Below are 19,382 nucleotides of genomic sequence, written 5' to 3'. Positions count from 1 at the left end.
CTTAAAACTGAACCACCAGGATCGAAATATCGATATTTTGGTATCGATCCGCCCATCCCTAATTCACAGTTCAAAGGCTTGTGCATTGAATGCCTCCTAACAATAACTATAGCTATATCAAACACAGTGGGTAACAATCATACATAGCAGCTGCTTTAACTTAACTACACCTTGAAATTAAGTGGCCTACTTTTGCATTTACCAGCGTACAGCGTATTGGCTGAGTAGTTATACTTTCACTAAAACAAAGTTCCCTACTTCATCCACCCGTATCACTATCACATGCTGTCTGACTGGGCGATATGAAAGTTGTTTTTTTTCCTCTCATAGCCTGTCCTTGCACATTTTAAGTGGGTAGCCTATACGGAAATCCTGGAGCTTTTTAGTGGGTGTACGGCGTAGACCTGCGTAACACCATTGAAACTAACTACTTCATACATAAAAGTAAACTTCTCTTGCACTTTGTGTTTTTTTCACGGGTATCTGTTCAGACGAAGGCGTTGCACAGACGCACAATCTGTCTGAATATAGATAGATCAATTATAAGACTGACGTGTCCAGTTATTGAGTCTATTAGTAGGCTACTTGTGCGTGCTTTTTGAGTTACACTGATGCCATTGGTTTAAACAGGCTCCCTTTACTTGAGGCACGACACTGCATCAATATACGGCACAGTAGTGATCAAGTACGACTCAAGGCAGCTAGCTCTGGCGTGCTCGCTTTAGCTACGTAGCAGCAAGGACTTGTTGGACGTTCTCTCGCTTACTTTCATGGTTCATTTCAGGTTATTGTAACCACGCTGTAATATTCAGAAATCACGAAATGGGAATAAGCGATGAAGCGGACAGATCACTTTTTGTTGGAAATCTGGATCCAAAAGTGACGGAAGAGCTCCTGTTTGAGCTGTTTTTACAGGTAGGTCGTGTTAGCTAGCTAAGCGACCTGGAGCTTACCTACCACCTTGCTACTTCCTATGTTGGCAGATTCGTAGAATCACATGGGAAAACCTGTTCGTATCACTTGCATTACCAGCTAGTGTTCAGACGGCTGGCAAGTTTACATTTTAGAATATGATTGGTTACTAGTCAACTAACGTTAGCTAACGTTAGCAGTTGTCGTAAAATAACGCTAGCAGTATTAGGTTGTATGTATGGGTACGGGCTAGAACAAAGAGTAAGCACGGCACCATGTCAATGTGTATGCCAGGCAACTGGATTGGTAACTTAGGTTAAAGTAAGCAAATCATATGTGTTATCTGGCTAGTAACCAAGACGTCTGACGTTTAATCTGGCATATTCCTAGTATACCACATTTAATTACAATTATGTGTTTCTTTTAATATTTATAGGCTGGCCCTTTGATTAAAGTAAGAATCCCGAAGGACAGTGATGGAAAACCCAAACATTTTGGATTTGTGAATTTCAAGCACGAAGTCTCGGTTCTGTATGCAATGAATCTGTTCAATGGAACTAGGCTATTTGGAAGACCTCTTAAAATACAGTTTAGATCAGGTAAGGAGATACGTAATGCACATTATAAGCATGTTCTGAGCTGTTTACAGCTGTCCAACCCTAACCCTAAGCTTAACCCTAAAAGTGTACTATATGAAGTTGATATATGTGATTCAGCAACATGGGTTGAATTTCCAAGCGTTGTACTCTTCCTCACTTGTAAGTCGCTTTGGATAAAATAAATGCAAATGTAAATGCAAACATAGCATAGGTGATGTCTGCATTTTAAATTACAAATAGCTAAGTCAAAAATTCTTTTTACATGCATTGGTCTTATGAGCTAGTGGAATGTATGCGTGGTTCAATTATTTTTTTATTTAGCAAAGAAAAATTAATGAAAGCTTTTAAAGTACAGTGCATTGTGCATAATTTCTAAAACTTCTCTGGCAACAATGACAAAACATTCTGGCTGTGTTGTCGTCATATTAGATGGAGTTCATTACGTTCACAAAAGCTTTGGTCATCCCTGGAGTTGATTGTAAAATAACACCATACTACAAATGGCACAATACCTGCCATCCTGCCCTCAAGCTTGAGCCAGTACAAAATGACATTTTTGGCACAAAAATGTAGCCTAATCCATAAACTTGGGGTGTGCAAAAATATCGTTTTTTCGATTAATCATTTTTTTTTAATTCGTCCGATTCGATATCGATCTGTAAAATTTATGGATAAATTTTAAGGCTAATATGCGTTTTTCCCGGATTTCTAGGTTAATTTCCGAAATGGTTAAACATAGGCAGAGAATTAAATAGACGGGCTCTGACATAGCCTGTCTTATTAAAGGCAATTACTCGTCCCACCTCATTAGATGTGGCTCTCTCGTTTAACTTTTAACGTTTAACGACCAGTGAACGGCATAGAGGAAAACCTGTTTTATCAATTTTTTAAACTGTGATGCGACCTGTCAGTGTTCACCATGGCTAACCCTACAGTCACACGGACGACACAGGAGAGAGACAAAGCGACCGTCTGCCATTCATTTTCAATGAGAGTTGGCGATTTACAGCGACAAGAAACAAGTTGCCTTTGGCTTTGCAACAAGGTGGGGCTAAAATAGACTATACTCAAGTTCTGTTTTATGCACATACTGAGCGATGCGACACGGCGAAGGCAGCGTGACACGTTGCTGAAACGAATGATCCAACATTTTGGTTCCAGTCGAACATGGAGGAGAAGCTTATCGTGGCAGTGTCGGGTTTCCCCATAATCTACAATTTGTCTCTTGATACGTACAGAGATATAAATAAAAAAATGATGCGTGGAGAAGGGTGATCGAAATCGTGGACATACCTGGTATGCATATTCATATATATTTGCACTGCAGTCACAGCTTTTTAGCTTTAGCTTTAATACAGTGCACAACCACTACCTACCTAGCTAGCTAAACTGAACAGCAGCACCTTCCCACGAATGCAAGAGAAATGTAGTTGTTCATGCTCGTTTGCTAGCTAGCTAGTTGTTCATATTAGGCTAGCAAGAAAACGTTCACAACTGCAAAGTTGCTACTGGCGGTCAGCTATGTTTTGTCAGTCATTTTAGCTACCTTACAAACCAGCTTTCCCTGTGCTAACTAAATACATTGCTGCTTTGTGTCATTAATAAGTAGCCAATGATACACATTGTTCTTGTTTGTAAGGAACTATACCCATGTGTTCCTCAAACAAAAAGGTTTTGCTATACAACCATGCGTCGCTTAACATCCACGATACGTTCTGTGAAATAGGACGTCATGTAATTGCTACGTTGTGCGAACACCATACTATATACTTAGCAAACCTATATGGAATAGGCACGAGATTGGATGCTGCTGCTTATGAGTCGAAGCATACAATGTTATACGGTAAACTTTTTAATTATAAGTATGCAAAGTTCACATTCAAACAACGATAGAAAGTAGGCTAGCCTACAGTACATGCATTAGCATAGGCGTTTATTATAACTATCAAGCCATATGTATTATATGGTATACTGTGTACTGTACCATTATACGCCTGGCAGTGCAATTGCTTTATTTCCATGAGACATGAGATTCACGTGTTGTGTGCGGGAAGCGTTGCCTGCGCTACGTCCGGTTACGTTCCCTAAGTCCCGTTCTGCGATCGGGATTTTTAAACTTTATCATAACTTTATGGGACTACGGATGTATATGCGAACGGACGTTGTCCGAATGGACGTTAAGCGGCGCATGACTGTACAAGCCTTTGGCCTTTTCTTTAGTGATTTTCACAATTTGTTTTCAGTGACTCTGCATTTGTAAATTTGTGTTCCCTTTAGAGCTTTTTAAACATATCTCCAAATATTGAAAGCTGATATAGTATTTCATATCTCATTCCTATCGATTAGATATCGAACGGAATCAAATCGAATCGGATTGAGTCGAATCGTTACTTTGTGAATCGGAATCGAATCAGGGCATCTGTGCCAATACCCAGTCCTACCATAAACTACCATTGGATTTTTGTTTTTCCTACAAAATAAATGAGTAAAATGACATTGTTAAAGAAATGGACATAACCCCTTTGCATGGGGAATATAGTTGTTTCCTTTCCCCCCATTGGCTCTTCTTCCCAGAGATGCTTAGTCTTTATGGAGAATGTCTCCATAGGATCCGAAGACAGTCACTGCAAAAACAAAAAAGTTCCTTATATTCCCATGTTGGATTTTTTTGATTGACTTGACACCATCTTTGCTGCTTTTACACCCTTAGACCATTGACCCTTAAAAAACAAGAGGCTTGTTGCTAGGTGTTTGCATATGAATTGTAGATTATCTGGAATTGCCATTGTGAATATCTGCTTTCTACTTGTGTATACCTCAAAATAAATCTATTCCATAGTCTACTAATAATCTGTAGTTTAATTGTCAGATTATACACCGATGAGCCAAAACATTGACCACCTGCCTAATATGCTGTTGGTCCTCCGAGTGCTGCCAAAACAGCGCCGACCTACAGAAGCATGGACTCTACAAGACCCCTGAAGGTGTCCTGTGGTATCTGGCACCAAAACATTAGCAGCAGATCCTTCAAGTCCTGTAGGTTGTGAGGTAGAGCTGCCATGGATCGGACTTGTTGGTCCAGCACATCCCACAGATGCTCAATCGGATTGAGATCTGGAGAATTTAGAGGCCAGGGCAACACCTTGAACACTTCAACATGTTCCTCAAACCATTCCCAAACAATGTGTGCAGTGTGGCAGGGCGCATTATCCTGCTGCAAGAAGCCACTGCCATCAGGGAACACTATTGCCATGAAGGGGTGTACACAGTCTGCAGTGATGTTTAGGTAGGTGGCACGTGTCAAATTGACGTCCACATGAATGGCCGGACCCAGGGTTTCCCAGCAGAACATTGCCCAGAGCATCACACTCCCTCCAGCGGCTTGTCGTCTTCCCACAGTGCATCCTAGTTTCATCAGTTCCCCAGGTAAACGGCGCACATGTACACAGCCATGCTCCAAGGTCCAGTTCCAACGCTCGCATGTCCATTATAGGCGCTTTCGATGGTGGACAGGGGTCATCATGGGCACTCTGACCGGTCTGTGGCTATGCAGCCCCATACGCAGCAGGGTGCAATGCGCTGTGTGTTGTGACACATTCATCCCGTAACCATCATTAAAATTTTCTTGTGCCACAGTAGACCTTCTGTCGGTTCGGACCAGACAGGATAGCCTTTGTTACTCTCGCACATCGATGAGCCTTGGGTGCCCAACACCCTGTCGCCTGTTTGTGGTTTGTCCCTCCTCGGACCACTGTCATTAGGTACTCACCACTGCTGACTGGGAGCACCCCACAAGCCTTGCCATTTCAGAGATGCTCTGACCCAGTCGTCTGGCCATTTGGCCCTTGTCAAAGTCGCTCAGGTCTTTACTCCTGCCCATTTCTCCTGCATCCAACACGTTGACTACGAGAACTGATTGTTCCCTTACCATCTAATCTACTCAGACCTTGACATGTGCCCTTGTTTGGAAATGATCAATGTTATTCAGTTCATCTATGATTTATCATAATGTTTTGGTTTATCTGTGTAGATATATAGTATAAAGTGATTAATGTATGCAAATGGTTTGTAGATATTGTTGGCTTGTAATAGACATTTAGTTACAGATGCAGTCCTGGCTGCGGAATTTGAATCCAGTACCATCTACACATGTAGAAAGTCATATTGTTGTTTTCTATGTGATGTGGTGATGACCATGCATTGCACCCCGATTTTATGTCTGTTCTCCTACTACAGGAAGCAGCCATTTAAATGCTGATGGAAGCAGTCCAGGAAATGCTCAGATGCCCAGCCCTGTGAATTTGCCCACTCAGAGGGGCAGCAGGTACTGTATTGTGATAGCACTTGTTTGGACCACAGTCTTTCGCAGTACTATATTCGGAGTACTCATGTGCCAGATAATAGACCTCCTTCTGTAAGATGCATATGTCTGTGTGAGGCTTTTTTCTCCTTTGTGTGTGTATATATCGACACAAAACCCTTTCAGTGTTCAAAAGTGCCAATTTACTCACACATATGTATAATTCTCTCCATACATCAGTACCTACACGCTTAGGTCTGTCCTTCAGAGTACTGATGTCAGTGTAATCCAGCTAACAACAAACCATTTCAGGGCACAGCTCACACAGACAACTGTTCCAAATGGATGCTACCCAGTATTTCAGCAGTTCTTTCATATATTGTGGTCCTGTGGTTTTTCTTTTCATTGTAAGGAGAAAATGCCTTTCACACTACTGTTACGAAAGCAGGGTTAAGGTAATTGGTTGCTCGTAGTATTTGTTTTCTGCTGTTAGGCTTTCCTTGTTTATGCATCATGTTGTGCTTGCTTTTTTTCCAGTAATAAGATCATACCCATGGATTAAAGATCTTCGGCCCCACGCTGGAAATCTGGCATGCAGAGATTTTAGATCAGGCAATGAATTATTACTAGTGTATATGGGCTCTGATATTACCAGACTGGAATGCAATTTTATTAAAAACGATCACTGACGTGGTGTTTTTCTGGATGAGTTTTAACCAGTGGTAGCTTGTTTAGGCGACGTGTGGCGGCAGTGTAGCATACTGGTTAAGAAGCAGGACTCGTACCCGAAAGGTTGCTGTTTCAATCCCCGCTGGGACACTGCTGCTGTATCCTTGGGCAAAGTTACTTAACCCACAATTGCCTCAGTAAATATCCAGCTGTATAAATGGATAACATTGTAAAGAACTGTAACCTATGTAAGTCGCTTTGGATAAAAGCGTCTGCCAAATGAGTAAATGTAAATGTAAGAGCGCAGTGTTCTTATTGAATCGGCAAATAGTTTCAACTTTCTGTGAGGTGGTGCCAGGAAGTATTTGCGGGTACTGTATCAGTTGATTACTGCACAATAGGCTAGCATGCATTGAAATAGATGGAGCATGGAAGCGAAACTTGTGAAGGTTCGCGCAGACACAAGCACAATAGAACGGGGGGTGAAAAATAAATGGCAATAGGCTTGGTTAGATGAAAACGGTAATGATGGACAAACGTTTGGCATATGTTGTCACAAATTAAATGAGCCCGGGAGCTGCTTTGCACCGTGTGTTCCAAAAAATACAGTATGGGACAAGCGGCAAAAGGTATTGTCTCGGCATTGTAATGCTTTAGCTTTGTAAAGTGCAGAGGGGAGACACCACGGGAGAGGCGGGACAACGGAGTTGGCAGTACTCATAGGGGGAACTTTAATAATGAAGCATCGACCACATAATGCCGGGTCTCCACGGCATTGTCAAATGTCTTACTTTTTTTTCTCAAAGGTAAGATTTCAGACCCATTAAATAACACTGTTTGTTTGACTAGTACCTGCAAAAATGTGAACGACAACCTTTTTCCTTTTAAAGTCCATCCTTTAAGTGTGGAAAGGATTTGTCCACCTATTGCCAGACCAATTAGAGGTAACCCAGGGATCCTTTCTGGGCCTAAAATTGTACTGGCACCCACTGCTGAGTGTCCTGTCAGTGTCAGTCAGGTTCCCGTCTGGGATACAGTCGCCAGCATCATTGATAGTGTGAGTTTGAGTCCCAACATGGGAATAGCCATGTGGCAAGTTCCTTATAACAGAGGGGCTAGGGATAACCTCTGGTTCCTCCACTGGAGCAATACTGGGCCCTTCATCTCCATATTAAGCAAGGTTTCGAATGGAAGGGTTCGAAATTCATGACATGGAAAACATCCTCTCCCGTATCTGTTCTGATGAACCTATAGTGAATGTCTGAAAGCTTTTTGAATATACGATAGGCCCATTATACAGAGGGGCTAGCTTTGCTGTGAAGTTAGCCACAGCCTCTGATCTGGGGTGAGTCTTTATTTTTACCAGGTCACCAACATCATAATTCACAGGCTGACACCTCCTGTCGTAGTATCTCTTCTGCTTGCGGTGACTTGCATCCAGCGCTGCTCTAGCATGGTCATGTGCTTCCCGCAATGAGGCCTGCAATGTTTCAGGATGGGCTATCTCAGCATCTTCCATCCCTTCCTGTGTAGGCTGGCTAATCTAATCAAGGGGTGTGTCCAGCTCACGGCCATACAGCATCATGGAGGGGCTTAAACCTGTACTCTCGTGTGGCGCTGTTTGTAGTGCAAAGCATATCTGGGGGATATACTTATCCTAAGATGTGTGCTTATCCCCTACATAAGAATGGATGGCTGTTTTCAGCGTGTGGTTCATGTGTTCAGTTGCATTTGTTTGGGGATGATAGGCAGTTGTGAGCCTATGCTCCGTCCCCAGAGTAGACACAACATTCTCAAAGTGTTCTGCAGTAAAGGGAGATCCTCGATCCAATATGAGGTAAGTAGGGGCACCATGACGAGCGAATATGTCAGTCAGTCAAACTTACTGGCAGCACCTTGGGCTGTAGCTTCCCTAACGCCGCTCACTTCAACCCACTTTGAAAAGTAGTCTACAAAGACAGGTAGGCATCTCCGTTTCGGGTACAAGGCAGGGGACCAACATAGTCAACTCCCACATATTCCCAAGGCCTTTGTGGGTGGATGGGAATCATAAGCCCAGCAGGTTTTCGCTGGCTTGGCTTAGTGAGTCGGCATAGTTCACAGCTAATGACATAAGGTTTGATGTCTCAGTACAGCTGTGACCAGAAGAATCTGGACTTGAATCGTGCTAAAGTTTTGGTGACCCCCAAGTGTCCAGCAGTGTGGTGGTCATGATAATATTTCAGGAGCGTTCCTCGGATAGCAGTAGGTGCAAAAAGCTTCAACTGTTTCAGGGGGTGCATCCCACAGCTTACCTTAGGGTCATTAAAGTACAGAAGACCATCCTGGAGCAGATATTGTGGACATTCTCCATCCCCGACACTCCAACTGTACTCCAATACTGCTTGCACCTTCTCTGGGTCAGGCAATATGCCTTCCGAGGTGACACGATAGCCTAAGAAGCAGAGTTCACGAAGGCAAAACTGGCATTTGCTTAGCTTCACAGTTAGCTCTGCAAACCTAAGTCTCTCAAATATTTTAGCTAGGTCCAGGAGGTGCTGCTTAAATGTTGGTGATGCAACAACAATATCATCAAGATAAACAGCACAACTTCTGTAAATGAGGCCAGCAAGACTGGCATTCATAAGCCTCTGGAAGGTTGCTGGAGCGTTACTCAATCCAAAGGGTAAAACTTTAAACTGAAATCAACCACAATGAGAGACAAAGGTGGTCTAGGGCCTTGACATTTCCTCCTCTGCTACCTGCCAGTACCCACGGGCAAGATCAATAGTTGGAATGAACTTCCCCCTGGCCAAAAAAATCTAAAGACTCATCAATTCTAGGAAGGGGGTATGAGTGCTTGACGGTGAGCTGTTTTAAGCCCCAATAATCTACACAGAATCTTGGCTTCCCAGAAGGCTTTGGCAGTATAACAGGAGCAGCCCATGGACCCAATGCAGGCTCAATGATCCCCTCTTCCAGTATCTTTTGAATTTCTTATTCAATTATTCGCTTTTTCATGGGCGATGTGTGGTAGGGTGGAAGGTTAACTGGTTTAGCATCACAAGTGTCAATGATGTGTTCTGTCAGTGCAGTGTGGCCAAGGTGGCCATCAAAAAGCTTGCTAAACTGTCCCAGAAGATCTAGCAACTTTGCTTTCTGCTCCAGCTCCAAACAGACTACATCTACTTTCTCTTGGAATGCAGCCCCCACTTGTGGATTCATCAAGGCTGCATATTCTTGATCAAACACTGCCATATCAGATTCATCCAGGCTGTGTTCAGCCACAAAGGAGTTACTATTTATTGTGACTGTCCTAGACAGGATAAGGATACTAATAGATGCACGCAACATGAAGTCCATTCCCAAGATGAGAGGACAAGACAACTGAGGGATCACAACAAACCTGTGATAAAAGCGTTGGCCCTGGAAACCAGTAGTTAGCCAAGTTATTCCTGTTGGTTCACAAGCTGCACCATCTGCAAGCTGAATGGGTGGGGCTGTCCAGGGCAGGGTCTTGTGCATGTGCCCATCATTCTGCAGAATGAGGTCAGCAAGAACATCTGAAAGAGAAGCACCTGTGGCCAGTGTTGCAGATATGGCCTTATTTTTAAAATTGACTTTGACTTTAAAAGGGGTGTTCCAGAAAGCAACCGACGTATGATCGTCCATATGCCCTAAAAAAAGGTGAAGAAGAACAAAGTTCTAAATATCCATGAGGTACATTTAGATTCTGGGGGGTGGGGTGCCCTGACTGGTGTTCCTACCCCCTCTGAAGTTTCCCTTTGGCCTAGCACCAGGTCTACCACTGCTTCCTGTGGCAACTCCATCCTGCTGTGTCAAGGTCAGATTATCAGTCGACCCTGCAGCAGGTGCATTTGGGGCCTCTCCATCACCCTGACCATTCTGCTGTCTGAGCCTGGTTACAGTTTGGGCACGTGCGTGTTGTAAACCCAGGCAAGGAGCACTTAAAACAGTGTGTGTTATTGGAGGTTTTACCTTTCTTCGGGGAATGAGCGGGTTGGAGCGGACCCCTGGGTCCAAGGACGGACTGAAGCTCATGGGCACGCATAAGGAGGTCTACCACTGATGGGATGGGTGTCCCATGGAGTGCAACTCTGTACCTTTCAAGCACATGTTTGCAAATGATTTCAATTTGCTCCTGTTCAGGGGGCGGGTTCCTCAGTTTACTGAATTCATTCAACATGTGTGCAATGAATGTTGGTAGTGGTTCATCAGGAGCCTGCAGAGGATCTAAAATACCTTTCAACACAAGCTCTTGATTGTCTGATGGAAGAAACACTTTCCTGAAGAGGTCAGTGAATTGTGCCCAGGAAACTACATGTGTCTTAAGAACATTAAACCACTTCTGTGGTTCCTTAGTGAGGAAGCATGGTAGTTCAGCGAGAATCTGTACATCAGTTAAATCAAGAGCAACTCTGTAAGCAACCACAGATTGGAGCCAGTCCTCTGGCTGAATATTCCCATCACCTGTGAATACAGGGGGTTACCACTTGGACTGATGTAAGACACAGGCAAGTAGTCTAGTTGAGTTGGTCAGCTCCAGAGATCTAGGGGTGTAGACAGAGCTTATATTGCTAAAGCGAGGGCCATCAGTGGATACGGGAGTCGACCTAGATATAGGCAGCTGGTTCTGAGATGGGGGTGCCTGTGGTGTTGAGGTGGTATATTACGTCTACGAGAGGTAGATGAGACACTTCTTGGGGCGTTTTCTCTGTCCCAGCACTCTAGCAGGCCCCGCTGTAAACTTAAGGAATCCTGGAAACATCCCTGTAAAAGAGCTACCTCTGCTCGTAGGACTGGACTTGTTCCTCAAGGTCAACAAAAGTCTGTCTGGGTGGTCTAAGTCTTGGCAAAGACTCTGGGTCAACCCTGCAGTCACTGTTTAAGTCTGAGTCCATGGTCATATTTAAGTGTCTCAATATTGGAGTTGCAACATAAAAGTAATGAGCAGTGGGTAGCAGAATAGCGAAAAACAACAAAAAAATTGTACAATTTTAACCCACTATGCACATGAATAAATGGACTACATATACATTAACACAGTTTGCTGTGAATGTGCACAACTGCTTAAGTATAACTACTCCAAAAAGATACGCAGCTCGGGCAAATCGCGAAAATGTTACGAACTGCTTCTCAGGCACAGTAATTTGCAGGAAAACCAGGATTAATTTCAGGCACGTGAAATCAGAAAATAAGTAAACAGACAGTATAAAGACACTCACTTTGCCCTCCAAAGTGAAATATACTGCCTAAACACTTTCTAAAACAATCACACCCAGATCATGTTTTCTGCTTGCTTTGGTACTGAAACAAACGAGAAAAAAGTCTTGACTGCCGAAAGTCCACAAACCGCAACATGGACAGAATTTTCAATGTCTTGGTCTGATTCTATGATGATGGCTTGGACGAAGTTATAACACAGCATCTGCTACTGGACCAACTTTTATCGAAGTTGCACTTTTCATTTTTAATAGCATTTAAGAAAAAAAAGGAAGTACTGTTAATTTGAGCATGGTAATACAAAATTGTATTAATGTAATTTTTACAATTTTGAATTAAAGCTGTTGTGGTAACACTAAATATACTTGCGTCCCATTTTGTTACCCTCCCCCCAAAAAAAGCAACATTTCAGGCTCAGAAAAATTTGTTGCTTTAGGCCCTGCATACCATTTCTTTTCTTCATTTTCAGATAGTGAAGATATAGTTATAGATAGAGACTAAGATATAGCTATATATATATATATATATATATATATATAAGTAATTTTTTAAGCGTTATTATTGTCACACTGAAAACATCTGTCACTTAATCTGAAATCTGACATTTGTACAGGCATCTCCAATTCCTAAAAAGAAGTATTCATGTATATGTGTGCGGTTATGCTTGGTCTGAATCTTGTTGTCATGTTCAGATATGATAGGGCAGTGGACCAAATGAGCTCTCCATCCTGCTCGCCCCCGCAGCTGCTTCAGAGGTCCTTCTCATCGCCAGACAACCTGCAGAGACAAGTCCTGGTAAGTCCCCCCTTCTCAAAGATTTGCAATGCTCCCGGGCTCTCGCACCTCAGCAAGTGGGCGAGTGTCCAACCGAAAAAGGTAACTGCCTCTGGGTTTTTTTTTTTTTTTTTGGGTCAACTTCATTTTGGCTAGTACCTTTTTACCACTGATGTGATGTACTTTAGAATTCAGGAAGACTCCATGTTGGCATGGCTCTCCAAATCAACCTGCGTTCCTGCTTTTGCAAAAACCCTACCTGTGCATAGAAATCAGAGGGACCGTTGGCCCGCCACAAAAAAAGTTTCCTCTCTTCAACACAACACTGCCTGGTGCACAGTGTAATTCTTTTCTTGTGTCTCTATGCAACACTATGGCAATCACCACACTGACCTGCAGAAACAGGAAACATTTTTTCTTCCAGAAATGTGAATGTAGAGAAACCCTTCCAAGCCCTCCATGGCTACATTGCTGTATGTGGTATGCCAGTGGTTTATTCCCTAAAGGAAGTAATCCAGATCCTAGTTTGGCTCTGAGCACAGTAAGGGTTTAAGATGGAATTTTCTTGCCTCGTTCATCTGCACTGGAGAGTAGTTGTATTCTTTTAAAGAGAAACTGATTACTTTTTTTCTTACCAAACAAATCTTTCTTATGGGGCCATAGCTAATAAGTATAAACATTGGAGTGTTTGGAGCACACTTTCTATGATTAAAATTGTTAAAAATAGGCAGAGCTGCTGTTTCGTGGTTGCCACCACCCTTGAACAGAGCGCCATTTGAAGAAGTAAAATGCAAACATGATGTCTGGTGGCCCACTTCCTGTACCATGCTCTCCTTGCTGTCTAATACTCTTCACCTTTTGGCTTCCAGATGAACAACATGTGGCAGCTACAACAGCAGAATAGCGGCATGCCTGTGGGGTTTCACCACCACCAGGGGTCACAGCTTTATGTGCAGGGTGGTGGTGGTGGCAGTGGCAACCTTTCCTACAGCAGCCCCTGGCAACAGGACAGCCTGCAGCAGAGAGGCCATCGTCACCCCTACCAGCAGGAAAGCGGAAGCTACCGCAGCAGGGACCAGCGCTTCTCAGACACTGGTTCAGACCGGCACAACCGTGGCCAGAGGGGTGAACACTATCACCTTGATGACAGGAGTGGCAGCCGCAGCAGAGACTACCAGGAGAAGAGTCGGGATGGTTCCAGGGAGGGGCGTTGGCGGAGATACTGAAATACTGTTGGGGTGTGGTGGAAAGGGTCAATTGGTTTTGTTAAACTTTTCTTTTAAGTATTTTATAAATTTTTATAATCTTTTTTTCCACAGTGGATGTTTTGTACAGGTTATGCCACTATATCATGTCTCAACAATCTCTGTTGGAGGTGTTTCTCCAGTAGACCATTGTCCAAGATTTTGAATAGCATTAGGATGGTGTAGTGTATAACACTTTTAGGGTAGTTTTAGTGCCTGAGAAGCTGAAAACCTCTCCTATCACAGGTTATCATCCTCCTAATAAAAACTGTTTTAGGCAGGGACTTTTCCATATGCATCTTTAATATGGCTCATTACTAAGGAGGTGGTTAAGCATTTGTCCTATGAAAAATATGTTGTGAAATGTTTGAAAAGGTTTTATTGTTGTATGGATTTTGTGTGCCCATTTTACTGTTTCATACTAAACTCTTGGAACTTTGATTCTGTTTTTTCCAGGTATTGGGCTATATACAGGATTGTTTTTCTTCAGACATTTAATGTGGAGTGGGGAATTGCCCACAGTTGTTTCAGTATCATTGTTAGAAAATGTGCAGTTGATTAACAGTTAGATAGTATAGAAGTATTTTAATTTACATATTTTGATTCAATTTATTTTCTTAGATTTTCTTTCCTTCTTATCTGTCATATACAACCACCTTTTGTTTTTATGAAGCTGTAAAAAAGAAAGTCTGTCAGAGTGCTCAGGTATTTTGAGTAAATAGATTCTTATGTAACTCTTTGTCGCTTGAGTTATTTCTCATGTGTATGAGGAACATTCAGCATCTCTTGAAATTTGTGTAGTTGATACAGTAACCAACAGCAACACCTTATGACTGATGCAGTGCACCCCTTAAGTCTGTTGTGAACAGCTATCAATGGATTATGAATGCCTTAAATGTGACTTGAGATAGTAGTTTGGAGGCTATTCAATCCCTGCTGTTGTTTAGTACACTGACCTCTGAAATCTTGTTTTATTTTTCTACTCAAGATGAGGCACAAAAATATTAACAGAACATTCAAAGAAAAGTAACTCTATGAATGTGATGGTTATTATCAAGGACAGAAGATAGAGCGTTAGTCTAGGCCCCATGTCTTTGGCGGCACATGTCATTCAGATAGGTTCATTCATGTAGAGAATAACAGTTTCCCCAGCAAAAGAAGTACATATGTATGGTATAGTGAATGCATAGATAACATGTACACTTAATACATCTAGCAGGTGTTTGTAGACATTTGTATACATTTGCAGCAATAATACTAACTCTATCAAAATCAACACCTAATTGTCGCTGCAGAATTATTGCTAGGAAAGACAATGAGAAAGTAAACCAATTAAATCAACTGCCATTAGTTCCACATTCTTTGAAATAAATTGTCACAGTTCAGAAGGAAATATCTAAAGTTAAGGACTTCGTGAAAGCTATACATTGAACCCCAAAACATTTAGCCCTGCTACTCAAGGAAGTGTGGCTTTATTTTTTAATACAGGAATTATTTGAAAAAGTACAAAAAGTCTTACCTGACTTTAAATGTAGCGCTTAACATCTGAAGAGCCTAAAAGCAAAATAAAACTTTGGAAAAGTATCCTGCTGGCCTGTGGGTTTTCAGACCTGTGGCAGAATGGTTCAAACTTAGCATTGGTGTGAATGACTTATTTTGTCGAAAGGTCTCGCATAAGGCATCGAATCATAAATTTAGGCATTTAAATGCTTTGAAATGTTCACAAATGCACTTGGTGATACATTAAACTGGAAAAATGTTATTGTATGTTAATGAATGTTCTCCAGAAATTCTAAAATGGATGGAGATTGCTCAACTTTCTCAAAAAGTGATTTTGAGTCCATCAGCAGGTGGCGCCCTACATTCCAAATAATTCAAATTGGAAGCTGTCAGGTGCTCCTTCACATTAAATAAATGGTCCTCTCTACATTCACTTGTAGTAATACATTTATTCTGTATAGTTCCTCTGAAACTGTTTTAATTCCAATAAAATTCATTATATTCAAATGAAGTCTTTGTAAACAACAAATCAATTTTGGCCAAAACAAAAAGAGGGATAGTGTTTGGCGTGTCCAAGGGTGGTGGCTGGACAGTGTAATCAACCTACCAAAGGGCTGCCCATTACTTTTGTTCCACCCCTGAGCAAGTGTAGGTCTATTGTAACAAATATCTGGATAAATAAAGCATATAACCACTGTATGAGGCTGGGATAAACACAAAAGCCTTCATGTTATATTTCTAAAAATGGCAGGCAAATAACTGTGGGCGTTACAGGGTGTGTTGATGGATAAGATTTGAAGCTTGTGTGTCACAGCCAGGGGTGTGGCTGTTGTATGTGGTTGTAACAAACTCTGCACTGCTTACTGCAAAGTGGTGTGGCCGAAATCCTTTAACGTGCTGCTGTGAGGTCATAATCTACCCTTTCCGAAAGTGCTTAGGCCACTAACAACAGCTCCTGTTTTTCATAGGCGTGCACATCCCCAATAAATCTTCCCCAACCCAGAAGAGGAGGCACATTTACAGGGCTTGTACATCCATACAGTAAGCTCTTTGTCTTCTAATCTGCTGAATGTCAGATTCCACCCCAGTGCATGGAAGCATCTCTAATGAAGAGGATCCTCTCGTCCTGTCCCATCCCCGGCAATACTTGGAAGGCTGTGGCAATGAAATACCTGTTGTAATTGATTGATCTGGCTGGCGTCTATGGGCCTGGGGGGAGTGGATTACAGGCCCCCAGCAGAGAGTCCTCTGTACTTTTATAGAAGCGGGCCTGTGGAGTGGCGTCAGTTGAGGCCTGTCCAGCCCCCCCCATACCACAGCACGGCTTTGCTTCTGAAATAACCGGATCCTTGCACTCAGATTCCAAGCTTTGCTGGGGCCGGAACCCCCCCACCCACACACACGCACACACACACAAACACACCGTGGCCACCACCAGTAAAACCACAAAGACAGCAGCAGCCTTACACAGTTGTTCTCATCTGCCTTTGATCAGGCCATTATACCCAAAAGGCCCAAAGCTTTCATTGCCAGATCTCCATATGCCTCCCCCATAATTCCTCCCCGCTTTGAAAAACCATGGGTGTAATCTTGGCTTCCAATGGGTTATCTTTATTTTTCTGTAATTGTTTCTGCTTGAGCTGCCATTGCTGTTGGTCCTGAGGTTCTCATACTGCCATCTGTTACCTGCAGCTAAGGGCTCTGCTATTCAACAGCACAATATTGGATTTTTATAGGATTTTCATCCTATAAAGCTGAGTCTTTGGGGGATTTCATTAAATGCAGTTGATCTGATAACCTGGTTTTGCAAGGCATTGCTCAACAAAGGATCGTTTCTGCAGCTGTTTCTATCCGTCCATTGTCAACAATACAATCATTATGCCCTCAAACCATAATGCACATAATTCTGTATATTCTTATACTAATTACAAAGGAATTCTCAAATAATTTGAACTATGTCAGTGTACATTTCTTGTCATATCAGACACGCGCACATGTATGTATGTATAAACTTGAACCAGTTTTTAAAGGTGACAGCCATTCAGATTCTTTTAATAAATAGGCAACATGAAACGTCTCTGAATTAATCAGTTTATCTTCAGCTAAGGTTATCCGTGAATGCTTTAGTCTGCGTCTCTCAATTCAACGATCAACCGAAATTCCATTATAAAGAATGTCTTAGAAACAGCTGAGAGGGGTGCATGTGCATTGAGCGAATTACGGTTCCCCGATATTCAGCCAAATTGCGCGTGATACGAGAAACATGACGTAACAGCCCAACGAACAGCAGTGGAAATGATGAGGAAATGTTAAGGGCGTACTCCAAACAGCGTTTAAGTACCTTAGAGTCGATGGAGTACTACCAAGATTCATTCTGCTCATTCTGGAGAGACGAGACTAATAACACATTAGTAAAATAATGTCATCTGTCCATCAACACATAAGTTTACATTTATGCATTTTGTAACACAAACGTGATATTTCGATAGCCTATTTGTAATTTAAAATATATACTATCATGAAGAATATTTGTTTCAAAAATATCCCTCTTAAACCGTTAACCTGAAACATCTTGAGTTCATCTCCGCGTTATAAAACTATCTCAGTGTAACTTAAAACGAGACACTTAGATTTTTGTAACTTGTAGTAATTTTAGGTGTATTATTCCAAGGACAAGAGGAGAGGGTATAGCTTAAACTTTGCGTCCGAAAAGTCCAGTAAACCTTTTACAAAATTATCTGCACTCGCAACGAGGAAATTCTTCTCCAGGAAGGGTAAATAAGTGAGAACTAGCGCAAAAAATTCTTTTTGTATGATTGTTCTTATTTACAAATAAAAATAATACGATTTGAGGCATTTATTGGTACAAAACACGAGGAATGATGTCTGTTTTCTTGGCAAGAGATGGGGAGCACAGTTAAACCGCTTTGTTGAAAGTTCGAATATACACGTGTCTTCGGTTCGAAAAAACGACGTGGATTACCTTTGTGCGACCAAGTTAGTTTTGAAAGACTACTAGAATTCAATAACTATAAGCATCACAGTCATTTAAATGGGTAAGGACTGTTAATTTGAACGGCGTAATAATAATAATAACAATAATAATAATAATAATAATAACAATAGTGGTTTAAATAGCCTTTTAAAAATTGCCTGTTTTTTAGTATTCTTCTCCTTTATAGGGTAGTAATATTTATGCATCTGACGGCATTTATAATTAACATATGATATTAATTATAGCTGCCTATTTACATACTAATATATTCAATAATGCAAAAATAAATACAGAGCTGTGCAACATTACTGTTTTTAAGCCATTGCATGTGTTATTGATTGCCTTCATTCTTAACAAAAACACACACAAGAATCTATCCTAAAAACGGGTTGACGCTTCCTTATATAAAAAAGAATAATAACATTTCTCAGGACTCTGAGGTAATATTTACCGGTTTAAATCATATCATACCAACGATTTGCATTACAATATTTTAGAAGCACAGCAATGCACTTTTGTTACATCAACAGGATGAAGACATTTTGAATTAAGTCTAAAAATCAAAACATCGATAACAAATTACACGTGTATGTGTAAGCGTCGGATTGCTTGATGCTTATAATGATGAATAGCGTCATGACAAGAGAAATATTTTCCATTGTTCATGTTCCATTTTTGCAATTACAACATATTTTCAAGAGTTAAAGTCAAAACCACAGTCTAGTGCATAGCATCTCAATTACAACTGATTGCATCTGCGTCTGCTGATTTACTAATGTTTTTCTTCCTACCTATGTGTTTAGAAGGAAATACGTATATTTTATCAGGACAACTTCTTTAAGGAACACTGCAAAGGCATAAATGAAAACTTTGTCCTGCGGAGTTAACTCCGACGCGTTAGAAGTCATGATTCATAAGTGAAATCCATAACATTTAAATGGACAATATATCTATATAGCACGGTTTAACGAGAGACATGGGGGGGAGAACATACATTTTCCTCTCCAGAGTCTGGTTTTATACCCCACATTTCATGCACAATTTGAGACGTAAGAACGACTCTGGTTTCATTCCTGTTTTAGTACGAAATGTTATGACAGTATACGTTCTGTTCAATCATTTAGATAATAATAAATCATTGTGTATAGACAAAACAATTGTAGTGC

The 19,382-nt window shown here is 41.5% G+C and overlaps 1 protein-coding gene across 1 annotated transcript; it reads left to right on the top strand.

Moving 5' to 3' along the window:
- Positions 1–723: 723 nt before the first annotated feature.
- Positions 724–14,121, top strand: rbm7 (RNA binding motif protein 7). Its single transcript, XM_036537018.1, has 5 exons — positions 724–915; positions 1,349–1,511; positions 5,748–5,835; positions 12,396–12,498; positions 13,347–14,121. Exons 1-5 carry the CDS (start codon positions 823–825, stop codon positions 13,701–13,703), a joined length of 804 nt encoding a protein of 267 aa, XP_036392911.1. The 5' UTR covers positions 724–822; the 3' UTR covers positions 13,704–14,121.
- The last annotated feature ends 5,261 nt before the right edge of the window (positions 14,122–19,382 follow it).

The sequence above is a fragment of the Megalops cyprinoides genome, chromosome 9 (assembly GCF_013368585.1).
Source record: "Megalops cyprinoides isolate fMegCyp1 chromosome 9, fMegCyp1.pri, whole genome shotgun sequence".
In the NCBI taxonomy this organism is placed as follows: Eukaryota; Metazoa; Chordata; class Actinopteri; order Elopiformes; family Megalopidae; genus Megalops; species Megalops cyprinoides.
Note: the sequence above shows the minus strand (reverse complement) of the source record. Positions and strands in the feature narration are given on the sequence as shown.

What these genes read in the sequence shown, in the direction of transcription:
- rbm7 (XM_036537018.1), top strand. Translation starts at nt 823, where the DNA reads ATGGGAATAAGCGATGAAGCGGACAGATCACTTTTTGTTGGAAATCTG. An exon ending in TAAAATACAGTTTAGATCAG is followed by an intron (nt 1,512 to 5,747) that starts GTAAGGAGATAC and finishes CTCCTACTACAG; the next exon opens with GAAGCAGCCATTTAAATGCT. An exon ending in CCCACTCAGAGGGGCAGCAG is followed by an intron (nt 5,836 to 12,395) that starts GTACTGTATTGT and finishes TGTCATGTTCAG; the next exon opens with ATATGATAGGGCAGTGGACC.